The sequence below is a fragment of the Carassius auratus genome, chromosome 18 (assembly GCF_003368295.1).
Source record: "Carassius auratus strain Wakin chromosome 18, ASM336829v1, whole genome shotgun sequence".
NCBI classification, from domain to species: Eukaryota; Metazoa; Chordata; class Actinopteri; order Cypriniformes; family Cyprinidae; genus Carassius; species Carassius auratus.
This window is the reverse complement of record NC_039260.1, coordinates 2,595,817-2,614,125: the sequence shown is the minus strand read 5'-3', so window position 1 is coordinate 2,614,125 and position 18,309 is coordinate 2,595,817. Positions and strand designations below refer to the sequence as shown.

General features: G+C 36.2%; 1 protein-coding gene across 1 annotated transcript; it reads left to right on the top strand.

Moving 5' to 3' along the window:
* Positions 1–41: 41 nt before the first annotated feature.
* Positions 42–17,717, top strand: LOC113118131 (neuroserpin-like). The gene is made up of 9 exons (XM_026287058.1): positions 42–146; positions 8,910–9,179; positions 10,592–10,822; positions 11,681–11,875; positions 13,743–13,947; positions 14,047–14,156; positions 15,401–15,487; positions 16,309–16,398; positions 17,035–17,717. Exons 2-9 carry the CDS (start codon positions 8,927–8,929, stop codon positions 17,106–17,108), a joined length of 1,245 nt encoding a protein of 414 aa, XP_026142843.1. The 5' UTR covers positions 42–146; positions 8,910–8,926; the 3' UTR covers positions 17,109–17,717.
* Positions 17,718–18,309: the final 592 nt, after the last annotated feature.

Below are 18,309 nucleotides of genomic sequence, written 5' to 3'. Positions count from 1 at the left end.
AAATAATGTCGATTTAAAGCCTGACCAATCAGAAGAAAAAAGGGGCTGGACTGCTTCTCATAATAAAGGTGTGTGAGGGTGCAGAGACGAGCAGGATTTAACATCAGCATCCCAGAGCATCAGCATTTCTCTCTTGACTTCTCACGGTAAGAGAAATCCACGCATCGTCTATTCATGTTATCCAAATGACATCCATACGTAATGAATTCTGCAAGTTTTATAATTCATGTTATATCTGGTATGATGCTACAAGAGAGGTTCTGCATATGTGAATGTCCTTTAAAAACAAGTGATGGTTCTATAAATTTTCCATTTAAACCTCCCTGTTATGTTTCTCTGCTCAGATTCATAAAAACATTTATTTAATTCATTAGAGGCTTTTGCAGTTTTACATGAAATATATTCCGCAACAAAAACAATCTCAATTGGTAGAAATAACCAAAAACATCAACATAAAACCATCACAATGCTTGCTGGAGATAATTCAGGATAATTATTATTTTTAATATTATTCATCTATTAGTTTTCCTCGTTGTCTTGATAAGTCTTGTTAGTCATTCTTGGCTCTTTTCTTCATTTTCTATTTTTAAACCCTGGATTCAATAATTAACATGTCTGTACTTAATGTGGATACCGCAGACAGCATTGCATGCCCACATCAGGGGATGCGTAAATCATGTCCTGCAAGAAAATCCTATTTCATGTTTCTGTAAATGAGACATTCGGGGAGAGCAGAATGGAGGACGCACCTCCTTTCCAAACCCCCCTCGCTCCTGCTGGTGTAAAATAGTCGGTTTGTTCTGTGGTACTCATTCACGTGGAGATTAGGTGTGCTGGAGAGCGTGTAATGTAGACTATATGAGACAGAGAGAGACAGAGGAGGAGGCAAAATGAGGTGTTAAAGTGCAATCGGTTTGAGTATGGAGGCAATGAAAGCAAGCGATCGATAGGAGAAGGATGAAGAGAAAAGACTTAAAAGCAACGGTGAAAAAACAAACTGCATGACGGTGCGAGGAGTTGTAATGGAATTGCAGCATATTTCAGGTCTAGAGCACACACATACATGTGAACTCCTTGGTGGTCACATTCAATCAGTGCATATTGATTCCCAGATTGATTGCTGGTTTGCAGGCGTGCATGAGCCATTCATTTGAAAGCATGAATAACAGTGACATTTCAAGTGCTTTCTCAAATGTATCGACACAGTTAGCAACACAAGACATGAAATATTGCACAATGTTTTCTAAAAAATGGTGTTAATAACACAAGCATCAGTTATCATTGCTTATACTCATAGTTAAAAATAAATCAGTAAGCCAACAGATTGTAACTCTACCTGCAACTTTCACTTGACAATACAATATAGCCAAATATAGCTTAAATGAGATGGCTCATTGTCAGGTTTTAGCATTAGCAAGGCCTACATAAACCAAGGGATTTTTTCCCAGGTCTGATGTAGTTGTGTCTTCACACTAAAACTGATCTTTTGGACTCAAGACTGCACAGATTGCATAAAGAGTATTAAAAACATCTGCGTTCTCTCAGAGGCTGTGTCACTAAGCGTGCAGAATATATTGAACTTTACTGTTGCTCTCTGAACATGTTCCTTGAGCATCTGTTATGGCCTTTCTAAACGTATTGATCGCTGTTCAGTTATTTGCCAAGCAATTAATTCTCTGCTTCTGAGAAGATCATCAGAATCCATCCATAATAATCAGTCGATTCGTGCAATAATAAAGAGATTTGCAGTTTGATGGGAAGCAGGATGGACAAAAATCACACTCCACTGTGTAGATGAATTGCAAAAGAGAAGATCACACTCATTTAATACGTATGCTTTTGAGTGTGTGTGTGTGTGTGTGTGTGTGTGTAAACACAAGGTAGTTTTGCTTCAATTGAATATATTTATAAAAATTAATTGCTATAATATCCTTGCATAAATTGTCTAAAAGTGATCAGGTTTTTAAGGTTGGCATGCGATTGTATCATACACTCTCAGAAAAAAAGGTATAAAAGCTGTCATTTGGTCAGTACTAATATGTACTAATATGGACCGTTTAAGTACAAAAGTGTACCTTTTGAAAAGGCACATGCCCCAGTGACTGCTTTTGTGCCTTTATTTCTGAGTGTAGTCTTATGTGCATATACTAACTGCAGTAAAAATTATATATTTGAAATCTAAATATTTTATATATTTTAATATAATTTTAATAAATAGCTGTTATGAACCATCTGAACATGAACAATCTGATTTTTTATTTCATTAGATAAAAAAATAAGCTGTAGTGAATCCAGACAATTTTTATTTTATTATTAAGTAGTTAAAATTACAGGACTTTTCAGTTAATTAATATGGAAGCATTGCTGATTGTAGGCTGCTTCTGTTGCTGATAAACCTCACTAAATTTGTGCGAGTTGATGAGGAGATTTGAAGCATTGGCAGTGCCTGAGCGATTGGGTTTGTCAGTGTTTGGCCCTCTCGGGGGGTGATTTTGAAGGACGTCTGTATTTCTGAGTCACGTCTTCTCTCGTCAGCACATGGAGAGAAGGGACCCTGCCTTTTAACCTGGGATAAATGGTTTTTAACTCTGGGTTGCTGGCAGAGAGAGGTAAAGCCAAAAGAAGCAATTCTGTATTCACCTCTTTCCAATCCTCTCTTCATGTGGAACCAAAAATATGCATGTTAATGAACAGGTATTATTAAGTCAAGATGTGGAATATAGCAATTATAACAACTTTTATGGTGCTTTTTTACCACTATGTAGTCATAGTTATAAATTGCAGTATGCTATGCGAACGAATTGCTTGATTTTTGCTGGAAAGCATTAAATCATGACAGAAATGATATTTTTGGGTGAACTGTTTCTTTAAGGAAGTGCAAGCATAGGTCAGATGGAAATGACTTTCAAATGACTTAGACAGATGGGAAGAGAGATGTGTGGCTAGCATAAGAATGCGAAGATGATCGTTTAGGACAGAGCGACGTGCATCTGTCTGGTGGTTTATGTGGTGGCAGTGATTTCTGGACTGGCTTTGTTTATTTTCCAGCTGTGCCAGTGCAGACTGAAGGAGATCACATCACACACATACTGCGGTTAAAGCCTCTTACACTGACGCTGTCAGGACGAGCCAGATGCTAACCCTCTAATGAGAGATGCATGCCGTCATGTGTTGACCTGCAGGGTGGTACAGGACTGCTGGAGGATGAGAGCTTGCCTAAACCCATGCAATCTGTGTATGTGTTCGGTTAGGTGAACTTTTTTCGACTGGACTGAGACGGGAACCATAAAGAATTAAGTTCAGATTTCTCTTAACGTTTATGCATCCTTAATGGGCTCATTAACAATCCTGTAAATACTTAAATCTTTGGATAGTTGAAATGCTGTTTCAATGTTCTTTTTAATAATGAAATCAATTATAAACAGTTCTTGCAAAACACAGACTTTTTACAATCTTTTTACTGGTGGCAACTGGCCAGGAAGCAAACAACTAAACAAACAGAAATGCAGCGACATATTTTATTTGCGTGTTATAAAATGCTACTGATGCATCTCTTTAACTCCATGTTGTCATATAAACAGCCAGTCAGTCAGCAAATATACTGATTTGAGTCTCGCAGTTAAGTGTTTGATTCACTTGGAAGAATTGATTATTTCTGTAATCAGACAACAAACACAAAGTCTTTTTTACAGTCTCTTCAAAGGTGGCAATGCAACAAACTACTAAACCAAGAGTCAGGAAACTTTTTGGACCAGAGGCTTTTTTTGTCCCCTATTTTTTTAGGTAATGGATTCTTCCAAAAGAGCCAGAGTAAAAATTACGTATCATTATGAAAAACATTTCCCCCCCTCTCAGTATATATAAATAAATGATCTATTTATTGGTCTGCTTTAATATAGACCCTCATCTATATCAGTTATAATGCAGGTTTTTATTGTTTTGGTGAATGTCTGTTTGTCATGTGTGAAAACCAATCATAAATAGCACACGTATATTTGTAGCAAGAGCCAACAAAACATTGTATGGGTCAAAATTATCAATTTTTATGTTATACCAAAAATCATTAAGTAAAGATCATGTTCCATTTAAGATATTTTATACATTTAATACCGTAAATATATTATTTATAGATTAGTAAAATGCCTTCATTTGGATCACTTTAAAGGCGATTTTCTCAATATTTAGATATATTTGGCACCCTCAGATTCCATATTCTCAAGTTGTATCCCAGATATTGTACAGTAAATTAGCCTAAATATTGTCCTGTCCTAATAAACCATATGTGTACATCAGTTATTTATTCAGTTATCAGATGTATAAATCTCAATTTAAAAAAAATGTACCCTTATGACTGGTTTTGTGGCCCAGGTCATATTATAAAAAGTCTTTAGTGTCCTTGTGACGTCACTGACACTAGCTGTTTTTATTTGTCATTTAGACGCACTTTTAAAGAAGTTGCATATAAAGATATTTATTTGATATACCCAGTAAGACTATATATCAGTAGCTGTCTTAAGTAAATGTTTTAGAGACATTGAGATTGCATGCATTTTTTGTTCTTGTTTTGCAATAATAATAAAAAAGTTTAGGCATGCTATTTATTTATTAGATAATACATGTATAGATGCATCTGTTCTCTATCTGAGGATGAAGAACAGTGTTTTGTCTTGTCCAGCAGTGCTCAGCAGGTTCCTGTGGGTGTTGATCGCTTTAATAGAGTGTAATTAAAGCTGACCCATGTCTTGCTCTTCTCTGGTCTCCAGTGGAGTTCCCAGACCACAGCGCTGTCACTTCATGGCTCTTTAACTCCTCAACTAGTGTGTCTTCTCCTCTGCATCTAAATATTTGGTCTCATTCCGATTCCTCAATGTATGCTCGACATTTCACCTGCAGTCAAATCCTTCTCCGCTCCGTCCTCTTTTTCCGTGTCCCCTTCTAAACAGCAATGCACCACTGGGTCTGTCCTCTGGAGGCTTTTGGAGCCAGGAGAGGAGAGAGATGCCGGTTTACCCAGCATGCTCTGCTCTATCTGGGCCATCCTGTCAGGAGAAAGGAGGCTGATGGATGTGGATGGAGTGTTCTGGTGCCACCAACCGTGTTTCTTGTTCTGATGATGACAGATCCATCTGTAGGAATGAACGATCATCTTTGGGACATAAGAGCTCCAATCCGAACTTGATGGAAAACAATGTTTGTTTGCTTAGATTTGCCTACCTTGTTAAAAATGACAAATATAATATATTGCTTTGCTTAGAAAAGAAAAATCAACATGGAAATCTCTGTAATACATTAGTTGTTTCGTCTAGAAGGCAATGAGATTACAAGGAGAACAAATGGAGATGTCTGCTTCTCAGACTTTTGTCCATACCACCTTTGATTTATCAAATTTTATAAATGTACATATATATATATATATGTATGTATATGTATATGTATACACACACACATACACACAAACACACACACACACACACACACACACATTTTCTCATTCCTATTTATCCAAAGGGTTTCTTAACAAAATTGAGTTGATATTAAGTAATATTATAATTTTTATTTTAATACATCTCTCCCCGAGAAATATTCACACTGTAAATAAATAAACAAAAAAAGTCATAATTTTCTGCCAGAACATTATCCATTATTTTATACTGATATTTCCATTAACCCTTAACACAATGCAATGCATTGCACAATTCAAAATACAGGTAAAACATCTGTATGTATACATCAAATGCATATGGACAATTCCTTAATATTAATACAGTAATGTAGCTTAAGACCTGAACAAACTAAGTATATAGTCAAAATGAATCTCATTTCTCGGTGCTGAACTTTTTGATCACTGTTTTTTTTTTTTTCAAACTGGTGTTTCCACTTGGCCTTTTATTTACTTTACCAGCAAGACATGCTCAACTTCACTAAAATCTTCGCTCAACTTCAACTTCACTCAACTTCACTTCATGGTGCTCTTAGCTGGTCAAACAAACTATGTTCTCTCTCTATCCTTCTACTCTCTACTTTTTCAGCTCCGGCTCAAAATGAAAAGCATGAAAAAGTAAGAGCTAGAAAAGGTCGCCTACACTGCCCCATTTTCAGAAACGTCTTGACTATGCGCTTGATAGTACAGTTTGAAGGCGGTTTGGTGGATATACGACATATTAAGAACAATCTCTGTGTGTGTGCGAAAGGAATAGAAAGAGTTTTGTGGCACTTGATTTCACTTGAGCAGATTCTAACAAGCTTGACTCGACTTTGCTCTATATGAGTGCCAGATTTTAAGCAGGCTGCCACATACAATAACAGCACAGAGACTCTCAATGCCACCACCAAATGTATGTGAAGATGTAACGATCACAAAGACATCACTATCCGGGACAACCAGAAGCCGTGGCTGACAGGGAAGGTCTACAGACTCCTGAAGGCTCAGAACGCTGCCTTCAGAGCTGGAGATAAGGTGGGCTTAAAGACAGCCGGGGCCAATCTGTCCTGCGGCATCAGAGAGGCTAAGACAGTTCTCCATCGTTTCAGTGACAGCAGAGACACTCGGAGCCTGTGGCAGGGAATACAGACCATTAAGGACTAGTACAAGACCCCACCACAGACCTGTGACAGCACCATCTCCCTGCTGAAAAACTTCTTTGCTCGCTTTTAGGCACAAAACAGCACAACTGCACAGAAGACCCCGCCTCCTCCGGTGACCAGGTGATGAAGCTGTCCCCGGACAGATTGAGGAGATCCCTCAGCAGGATCAACGACGAAAAGCTGTCGGTCCTGACAACATTCTTGGGCGTGTATCATTCCAGTCCCGAAGAAGCCGTCTCCATCCTGCTTCAATGACTACCGTCCCGTTATGAAGTGCTTTGAACGGCTAGTCATGCACAACATCAAGTGTTGTATTTATCTGCATTTTTACGTTCTACTGTTAGTGTTTAGTGTTAACTATATGCACCAAGGGTCTGACAATTATGCAATTTTAATTCTCTTGTATGAATGTGCTGTACATGTGGCAGAATTGACAAAAAAGCAGACTTTGACTTTGAGATATCAGTGCTTTGAGGTAATAAAAACACTAGAAGTTTCTCTAAGAAAAATATTCAGCTTTGCCGTCTAACTCATTCCTCACTTTTTATGCTAACCTAAATAATGGTATCTCAAATTGTGGTGCATATCATTTTTTATAATTTTCACCTGACAGACCAGAAAGGACAGTTTAGGATTTTATTCTTAAGCTAATTTCTTTCTGGTTGGGCACATTAGTGTGATTGGTGGTCTCGTTGACTTCTCCCAGGTGGCCGTCAGACCTTTGTCCAGAATCCTGCAGGGGTTAGCGAAAGGCCAGGCAGGTCTGGTGCTGTTTTCACGTGTGCCTTCTCTTGTCCCCAGCGTTCACAAGCGGCCATCTGTTTTTCAGCCCAGACCTCGGTCACCAGGGTCAGGTCCAGTTACACAAGCCTGCGCGCATAGGTCTGAAACCAAGAGAATCCGAGCTGATGGAATGAGAACAGATGAATCTAAATATCAAGAAGCATATGGCGCACACATCAAATTCTACAACATACATACTGTACTGTAGTTTTACGCAGTGCATGCTTGTTACCTACACACACACTTGATCCCAATCTGTACACAGACACTCTCTCTGTCTCTCTCTCTCTCTTTTTCTCTACATCACACAATGGCACAAGGCCACATTCTCCCATGCATTCTTAGTTTGTGTGGAAAACACTGTTGCCAGGCAACGACTGAAGCAGGGAGACTGTGACACGCGAGGATGAAGGTGCATATGTGGGTTTGTTCGCTTGCATGAGCAGGTATATGCTGGTGTATTGAACGGTAGCTGCACAGTCAGAGGGAGAAGCAGAGGCATTAACCCCGTGTTAAAGCAAGACTGTTTACCTTTTTTTTCTTCCATTATGCAGAGTGAAACAAGTTATTCACAAATTCCATGCATTTGTAATTTAAAACTGCAGCAGTATCTGTAAGAATTTACTTCCCTCTTGTACTCACATGGCTGAATAACATGATTTGATGTAATACAGCAGATTCATTACTAGTGGATTCAGTAAAAGTCACTTTTTTCACTGTACACTGATAAATTGAAAGCACACATTTTTCTACATAAAACTTTAATTTAACTTCTTAGGTAATATCAATAGCATGACGTTTCAGATGAGTCCAAAATTACAAAAACATATAAATATATGTTTGATCAAAATTATTGCTAGGGGCAGTTTGGCACTCGCTGGATATTGGTAGAGACACGTCCCTGGAGTCTCCCCCTAATTCTACGCCCCTGTCCAAACCTGTATGATGTTCTTTCTTCTGTTGAACACAAAAGACAACATTTGGAAGAATGTTTGTAACCAAACCATTGATGGTAGCCATTGACTTCTACAGTATTTTTTTCTTTCCATAATTGGGTAATCAATGGCTACAGTCAACTGTTGGGTTCTTTAAGCCTCTAACCTCTAATCATTAAGGCTGAAAAAACACGACACGACTTTTAAAATCTGAACAGACTGCAGTAAAAATGAAAACAATATGTGTTCTAAAAGTGGCTCAAACCCGTTTAATATCCTCTGTCTGAACTGAATCAATGTCTGATGCTGAGTTTGTGGCCATCATGCACTATTACATTTATTGTGAAATCTGAAAATCTGCACACTGGCTCTCACTTTAGGCAACTATTGCCAGCTCTTCCAAACTGCAAAAAATTGGTGAAAAGGTCATGTGGAATATTCCAGCCTTTAGTTTCTGTAATGTTCTGGCTAAACAATGAAGTTCTGGAATGTGAACATTAGCATATTCTAGAACTTAGAATATATTTCCATGATATAGATTCCTCTTATTCGCTTGGGGTTGTATTTACCATGTCCTTCACTCTGACTCACTCTTTCTCTCTTCAGCTTGTCCCTCGTTTACCATGTTGCTGCTCGGACTCTTGCCTCTGATGTTGCTACGGGGGTGCGGTTGCCAGGCGGCAGACGTTCCCGAGGATGTGACGGCAGAGTTCTCGGTCAGACTGTACCACCAGCTCCGGATCACGGGGGGAGAGGAGAACATCATCTTCTCGCCCCTGAGCGTGGCTCTGGCTCTGGGCATGGTGGAACTGGGCGCCCGCGGCGCTTCTTTAGAGGAGATCAGACAGGCTGTGGGCTACAGTCAATTCAGAGAAGGTATACGGTTATCTGCAAAACAGCATGAGGGGTTAACTGTTCTCTTTCATCTTTAACTTTTGAGTCTTTTTTCCAATTAGCCGAAACGGTGATTTCCTATTAATTTTTTCCATGGCATGTAAAAAAAAAAAAAAAAAAAAAAAAAAAAAAACAGTTCCGAGAGAAATCATAACAGGACAACATTTGAGTTAAAGTATGTTGTGGGTATCATTCCAAAGAAATCTAGAGAAAGACAAAGAAAATAAAATTAATACATGAACATTTTGCATAAAACAAAAATGAAGCCTATTTTGAAACAACTAAGATTTTTTTAATACACATATAAAAATATGTTATTACAATTAAGCTAATTTTCCACACAAATTTTCTACATCAAAGACAATACAATAAATGGTCTAAAGTAAAACATTTCATTTACATTGACCAGGTGTTTATTTGTTTATTTGCATTACATTCATGAGGAATTTGGCTGAAATTAAAATTAGGCTGAAAGTTCACAAACATTTTAAAACCTTGTGTCATGACTTAGGTCTGTGTTGCTATATTTTTGTCTTGTTGTCTGTGTGTCTAGTCTCAGAACACATGGGTTTTGTTTTGACAGCTCATGTGTTCTGCTGTCAGTGTTTCTTCCCCCTCCCACTCGTTACCCTTAATTCCCTGTGTTCCGTCACACCTGTAGCCACTCCTTCCTCATTAGCTCTCCTCTATTTTAGTTCCTCTCGTGCTCTGTCTTTTGTCAGACCGTTGTGATTGTTTTGTGCTTCGAGTGTGATTGTTTCAACCTGTCTGCCTAGTCCTGCCTTGTCGTGTTTTTGGATTTGTGTTCTTTCCCCGGGTACTGCTCTTGTCAGTCTAGACTGGTTCTGCCTCCGGTCCCTGCCTCACCTCTCTTTTGGATCTTCTGAGACCTGACCCCCAGCTCCTCTCTGCACTCTGTCCTTTCCTTCAGGGATTTTGGTGTGACTTGACGCTGCGTCCCCCAACGACGCTCTGGTGGATGAGACCTGACGTTGCGTCACAGAAGACGCTTGGACTGGTCCCCGCTGAGGGGTCTCTTTTGTTCTACTCTGAGGAGTTGCCATTCTTCTGTTTTTTCCTGTTTGCCCAGTGTGGGCTAATAAACTCTGTTACCTGCATCTGAGTCCCGCGTATCCTTGACACCTTGTTTTGAGGTTATAAAGGCATGAATCAAACAGTCCCAATCGTAAAAACAGACTATTTGGTATACAAATACTGTAGTTTAAAGTATGTATATATATATATATAGAGAGAGAGAGAGAGAGAGTGAATTATTACCCAGAGACATTCTTGACAATGAGATTCTGAGTTTTGAATGGCATTATTAGTTCCACGACTGTAATATTGCAGCACATTATACAGAAGTGTTGTCTTCTCGTCTGCACCTGCTTCAGATGAGGAGTTCTCTCTGTTGAGTAACCTGACCCAGGCCCTGTCCACGGATGAAGAGCAGTACGTGGTTCGGCTGGCCAACTCCCTCTTTCTGCAGACGGGGGTTCACTTCAACGAGGACTTCCTGCAGCTCATGAAGAAGTTCTTCAAAGCAGAGGTGGAGACGGTGGACTTCAGCCAATCAGCAGCTGTGGCTGAACGCATCAACTCTTGGGTGCTGAACCACACGGAGAGTAAGTCATCTGTCATCACTGAGGAAAGAATCTATTCAAAGATATGTATTTGAAACCGTATCCTTGTTATTTACCAAGACCTGAATGAAATGACTTGACAAAAAAAGGTTTTATTCTTGTATTGATGTGCAAAGATGGCCTCAAAGCTAAGAGGGAGTAGAAGGAAAGAAAAACGTATAGTTTTAAACTTTGAATATACATTTGGGGTCTGTACGATTTTTTATTGTTTTTGAAAAAGTCTCTTGTGCTCACAAAGGGTGCATTTTTTGTTTAAAAGATACAATAAAATCACAAAAATTGTAAGAATATTTCACATTTAAAATACTGTTTTCTTTGATGAATAGAAAGTTCAAAAGAGCAGTATGTATTTTAAATAGAAATATGTTATAATGTTATATATGTATTTACTGTCACTTAAGGATGCTGGAAATATATATACTGTATATATAAAACGAGTCTCCATGTTTACCTTTAAGATTATATGCCATTTAACCACTGGATATCGTAATAGTTTATAATCCCATTTAGAATGATTTTACTTTCAACTAAAAATCTCTTTAAAATGAATAGATGGTATTAAGAGGAATTACTCTGACTTTAGTGAAGGAGGACAGTAAAGCAGATAATGGCAGCTCAATCATATTCTGCATGATAATGACATTCCCGAGCCATTTCCAGGCAGATCCATTTTCTCACAGTCAGCTTTGGCGTTTGCAGGAGGACTGTTAGAGAGCAGCACAAATCCCAGAGCTTTGGAAGAGAGATGATTTTATGCCACTGAAGAGAATCCTGTTCGGAGACCGAGAGGATTGTGAAGTGCAGCATTTATTTCGATCTGGGTTTTTGTTGTTGTTGCAGGCAAAATCCAGAACCTGGTGTCTGCGGACGACTTCAGCAGCTCCACCATGATCATGTTAGCGAATGCAGTGTACTTCAGAGGCAGCTGGAAGAACCAGTTCAGACCAGAAAACACCAGAACCTTCTCCTTCACCAAGGATGACGGCAGCGAAGTTCAGACCCTGATGATGTACCAGCAGGGAGATTTCTACTACGGTACGAACAGGCTTGAATAGGTTAAGAATAGATTTATTTGTTTTGTTATTCGCCGTACAAGTTTCCTACAGAATGATTGCAGAGGTTTAAGCAGACAAGCTAAGTTTAAAATCAATTACAAAAGTTATTATACAGGCCTGATCAATGCTCCCTCTATCCATAACAAATAATTCTTTAAATATTTTATTCTATTTAACTATACAAACACAACCATCCAAAAATTTTGGGGTCAGTAAATATTTGTAATTTTATTTTTTTTTATTTTTTTTTATTTTTTTTTGGCAAGGATGCATTAAATTGATCAAAAGTAAGAGTAAAGGCAATTTTAATGTTTTAATTAAGTCAAATAAATGCTGTCCTTTTAAACTTTTTATTATCAAAGAATTCTGAAAAAATGAACATATCATGGTTTTCACAAAAATATAAGGCAGCAAAAATGTTTTTACCATTGAAATGTTTCTTGTGCTGCAAATCTGCATATTAGAACAATTTCTGAAAGATCATGTGACACTGAAGACTAGAGTAATGATGCTAAAAATACAGCTTTGATCACAGGAACAAATTACATATTAAAATATATTATAATAGAAAACTTATTTTAATATTTCACAATATTACTGTATTTACTGTGTTTTTGATCAAATAAATGATTTAGTCTTGGTGAGCATAAGAGACTTCTTTCACAAACAGTACTGTGTACAGTATATATAGTTTCTGCATGGCTCACTGCTGATTGGTTGAGCCGAGTCTTACAGATCCTGCAGAATAACTGCAGTGCGCTTGTCTCATCCATCTCTCTGACAAAACAGAGAAAGAGAAAGAGAGATGAAGGTAAATGTGGAGCAGGGAGACACTGAAGGAGTAAACAGAGCAACAGCACAAACTGAGAGGGAAAACGCAAGAGTAGCGTCTGTGAAAGTGAGAAGATAGAGATACAGTACAGAGTCGCATTACTCAGAGACACAGAGCGGTCTTTAACACTTGCATCAGTAGCTCTTCAAAACAGGAAAACATGCATTACATAAATGGTATAGAATCATAACTTTAAAACTTATGGCTAAATGTCATAATATGATAAGATAAGATCTTTCAGAACCAGATCCAGGGTTATTAGAGCTAACTAAAACTAAACAAACTAATAAATAAAAACTAAAAGAAACTAATAAAACAAATAAATGTTCAATATAAAATAAGAAAAATCATTTCCAATGCAATATTTTTCAACTTGATGTGCTAAAGGAACTTAATAAACTTTTAAATATGAGAAAAATGACAAAAACACAAAACAAAATGACCAAAAATTAAAATGAAAGCAGATATAATATAAAAAGAAAATCTAATTAAAAAATATTATAAAAAAAAAACAACAACAACAGTAATATAATAAGTCACACTAATTGTGTTGTGCATTTCAGGTTTATTATTTTTAACTTAAACTAAAACCAGAAAAAAAAAGAAATAAAATGAATGTTAACTGAAATAAAATATTATAAGAATTAAAACTATTTAATTTCAACTAGTTGACAAGGCAACATTTCTTATTTTTTTTATTTTTTTTTTAACTAAAAGCACTAAGACTAAATAACCTAAAAATAAGAAATAATAAAAAAAAAAAACTATATAAACAAATTTAAATAAAGTAAAAATGACAAAAACACAAAAACATAGAAGTACTTTAAAATCAAAGTGAAAACAGAAAATATACAAATAATCGAATTGAAAAAAATAAACAAAAACTCTGAGAATACACAACATTAATGAAACTAAAATAACACTGATCCTCCTTCATCTTACTGAAGCCCTTTCCATCCTCTCAAAACACAGAGTATAAAGTAATGGCTAACCTCGTCATGTTCTCCATCCTCAGGAGAGTTCAGTGATGGCACCACAGAAGCAGGTGGAGTGTACCAGGTGCTGGAGATGCTCTATGAAGGTGAAGACATGAGTATGATGATGGTTCTGCCCCGTCAGGAGGTTCCTCTGGCCTCCCTGGAGCCCATCATCAAAGCCCAGCTGCTGGAGGAGTGGGCCAACAACGTCAAGAGGCAGAAGGTGGAGGTCTACCTGCCCAGGTGAGACACACAGTGATGATTTTGATTTTAGATTTGATTCCTGTAAACCTGTATTCTTGTTTCTGGATCACACTGACCTGATCATTTGGATATATTTAGGTTCAAGGTGGAACAAAAGATTGATCTGAGAGACACACTGCAGCAGCTGGGTATCAAGAACATCTTCACTAAAGATGCCGATCTGTCAGCCATGACAGCCGAGATGACAGGTAATCGATAAAACACACGCACTGACTTATGGGAGCGATCCATTATTCCACACACGCACACAGATGCTCAAGGACGGGATGTAACACACTTGTTCTGCCGGAAACCAGCCAGCATTGAGCTGGTGATTCACTCACATATTCTCCAGCATATTTACTAGTTACCATATACTATATAATAATAATAATAATAATAATAATAATAATAATAATAATAATAATAAAATATGTTTCTGTATTGTGTGTGGTGAAAATGACAGTTGTTTTGTTTTTATTTTTTAACAATCAAAAAAATATATATATATCTACTGTCAGTTTTGACAGTCTGTGTAGAAATGTGATAGCATTTCCTATATATTTTTTTTATATTAGTATTTTAAACCAAAAGGTCATATAAAACAAGGATTTACTGTGACTTCAACACCAGCTAGATATTTTAAACACACCAAATATAGTAATATTAATAAAAAATAAAAAAATTAAAAGACTTTAAAATACAAAAATACCTTTCTGACAAGTTTTCAATATTATTTTATTGATTTTTCTTGTTCAATTTATTGTTTTATTTGACACCTTTCAATGTTTAATGTTATTATTTATTATTTTATTATTGATTAATTTTTTTTCTATTTTTGTATTAAATATGCCTATTAGGGCTGCACAACTAATACAATTTCTAAATACAATTATGGATGCCAGAATTACATAATCGTTCAAATCGCATATTAATCATTCAAAGTCCACTTATGTTATTCTGCATGCTGAAGATGCGTTGTTTTGTTTTTTTCTACACGTTATCTTAAGTGTTTTTCCCATTACTTTAATTTATTTTTAGTATAATATTAAAATACCATTCATATTTTTACTTTTTTATCATTTAAAAAAAAACAATTTGATGTATATATTTGATATTTGAGGCTTAATACTATAGAAAAGCATTGTTTATTTTCATTCAAAAATACTGCATGCAATTGCATCAAACTATGATGTATTCATCATTCAGTGTAAATTGTGATAATCGTAATTAATACTCACAGTTACAGTTTCAAGGGAATAATCGACTATCATGATTTTGTCATGATCGTGCAGCCCTAATGCCTATAAAACTATACTCTGTGAATGAGCTCAGCTGTATGTTCATTATACTCTGCTCTGCATCCCTGATTACACCAGCTCATGAATAAATGGAAATAACTTGTTAAGCATATTCAGTCTTGTTTTCATTTACATTTTCTGCTTGTCTACAGATGGACAGGATCTGTTTATCGGGAAGGCTGTGCAGAAGGCTTACCTGGAGGTGACGGAGGAAGGGGCCGAGGGGGCAGCAGGATCAGGTGACCTTTATCTCTATTTTACTTTAATAACATTGTGGATTTAATATTCTCACTCTGTCCGCCTCCACACTTCAATCAATGTTTGCATTTCTAATTAAAATGTAGTCTTTCCAAGCCCTGTTTATCAGTTACACAGTTTTACCATTTGTGGTCCTTTGCTTTTCTCCCTGTCCTTCTTTTTTCTGTCTGTTTTCGAAGCGCCTTCACTGCAGTAAATTGCTTTGTGTACAGTATCTTGTACATTCACACATACTAAAGCGCCCCCTCCTGCTCAACATGTGTTTTTTTAATTAAGGTTTATGAAAGGCTGATTTGAGTCATCACATAGTGTTGGTTAAATCCTTTTAATATTAGTTTTCAGCTCTGCACAGACATAAAAAATGAATAAAAAGGTGTGAGATTATGAAAAGAAATTAAAATATCCCAAGCCAATTTCCCTAGAGGTGTAAAATTCACGCTGGATACATGCTACGTTTGGATCATTTTCAGATCAAATTAATTACTTAATTAGTGTACCTATTTATATATTCTATATTATAAATAGTATCATTATTAAGCGTCATTTTGAAGATCATATAAATGAATACAGAATGCTTTTAGTAGCTGAAATTCTCATGTGCTCTGTTGGCTGTGGAGAAATTTCAGATTTTTAATTAAATAATAAACATTTACAATTATCTTAAGCCTAACAAAAACAGCACAATTCATTTTAATTAAAAAATGTAAAACTTTTTTATTATAAAATAGCAAAAAAGGAAAAAGTACATTGACATACATGTCTTTTGGCACTGCATATCTCACTATTGTTTGCCCTTCTACAGGTATGATTGCATTGACGAGGACGCTGGTGCTGTACCCACAGGTCATGGCTGACCACCCCTTCTTCTTCGTCATCAGAAACAGAAAAACAGGTACACGCCATCTTCACAAACCTATATATACTCTAGTGTTCAAACCAAAGGTTTGGGGTCGGTAAGATAAGTCTCTTATGCTCACCAAACCTGCAATTACTTAATCAAAAGTATTGTAAGAACAGTAATATTGTGATATAATATTTAAAAAAACATAAAATATTTTTTATTTTAATATATATTTTAAAATGTAATTTATTTCTGTAATGCAAAGCTGATGTTGAATACAGTCGTGCTGCTTAATATTTTTTTGTTGAAACTTTGATATACTTTTTCAGTTTCAAAATTACTCCGTTTATTCAACATTATGAATGTTGTTACTGTCACTTTTGATCATTTTAACGCTTCCCTGCTGAATAAAATAAATATAAATAAAAGCATAAAAAATTATTACAAATCTTACTGACCTCACATAATTACAAACATGTTTTACACAAAACATATTTTAGTAATGTGTATTATCTTGATATTTGTTCTGGGAATGTATCAGATTGGATGTTAATATAAATATAAATAAATAAATAAATAAATAAATAAATATATCTTTTTTATTTTATTTTATTATTATAATTTTTTTTAACATCCAATCTGATACATTCCAATTTTTCCAATACAATTTTAAATTTGTTTTCATAGGATCCATCCTCTTCATGGGCAGAGTTATGAATCCTGAAGTCATCGAGCCCTTCGACAACAACTTTGACATGTAAATGCCCAGCATTCACAATGTGACACTCAACCGAGTTAACGCTTATTTTCAACATCATCACGGAAAGCAAGCTCATTACGTCGCCATGGTTTTCTAAACACACCAGAAAATATTATATAAACGGGATATTTATATGATAAAAGTGATTGTGTTTTGATACTCGTAAGCTTTAACTGCACCAGGAAGTACAGAGCTGTAAATATGAAAAGTCTCTGCAACCCCTTCATTCACGTTCGATCGCGTCTTATTCCACACCAGCATCATTCGTTCCTGTATTCCTTCTCTTGTATATTTGCTATTGTGTTCTGTAGAAAAAACATTGATATTTATTGCAAGAATGTGAGCACTTCTCTATATCACTTAATGTGTTTTGATTTCTTTTCCCTCTGTTTTTTTGGTTTGGAACATGGCTGAAGTACTGCTGACATACTAATATGCCTTATTATATAAATATGAGTTTTTGATTTAATGAAAGGTTGCGAATGTACAGGTAGTGAAGAGCTGTTGCCATGGAGACTCAGGCGAACCGGTGGAGACTGCTTTTGAGAATAAGTGATGAAAAAAAATACCAGCTGTATTCTCTATTTCAGAATTAAAGATGAATGTCTTCAACTTGTCGCCTTGTGCTTAATTTTAGAGTTGATGCAAAATATAGATACAGAGAAAGCCTCTGTGCTGTTTACACACTGTCAGCACACAGTTTTGATGTGCAAAATAACCTCTATTAAAAACTATAACTATCCACCTCAAAGACGGAGAATAATGTATTAGTTTACTGATGCACTTGATTATAACAGTTTTATTATTGTTAAAGGAAAAATGCACATCGAGTCAGGTTGGTAATATTCATAACATGTCAGGTGTGCTGTTTTGCATGGTAAATGTCAGTCAGATTATATTTGTCCTTTGCCTAAGCATGAGAAGATGCTCAAAGCAGTGTTCAAACTGAGCAGAATGATAAGACCAGCTGGGTTTCATCTCTACTGAAACTAGTTCAGTGGCCCAAAAGAGAGGTGCCGTTACTCTATTATAGCCAAATATATATATATATATATATATATATATATATATATATATATATATATATATATATTCTTTTTCTTTTTTTTTATGACTCCCCTCATCCCCTGAGGTAACAACAACTATATTGAAGGGGTTTTATATACAGCAGTCAACAGGCGACCTTAATAATAAATCCTTTT

What these genes read in the sequence shown, in the direction of transcription:
- LOC113118131 (XM_026287058.1), top strand. Translation starts at nt 8,927, where the DNA reads ATGTTGCTGCTCGGACTCTTGCCTCTGATGTTGCTACGGGGGTGCGGT. An exon ending in GTGGAGGTCTACCTGCCCAG is followed by an intron (nt 13,948 to 14,046) that starts GTGAGACACACA and finishes GGATATATTTAG; the next exon opens with GTTCAAGGTGGAACAAAAGA. An exon ending in CGAGGGGGCAGCAGGATCAG is followed by an intron (nt 15,488 to 16,308) that starts GTGACCTTTATC and finishes GCCCTTCTACAG; the next exon opens with GTATGATTGCATTGACGAGG.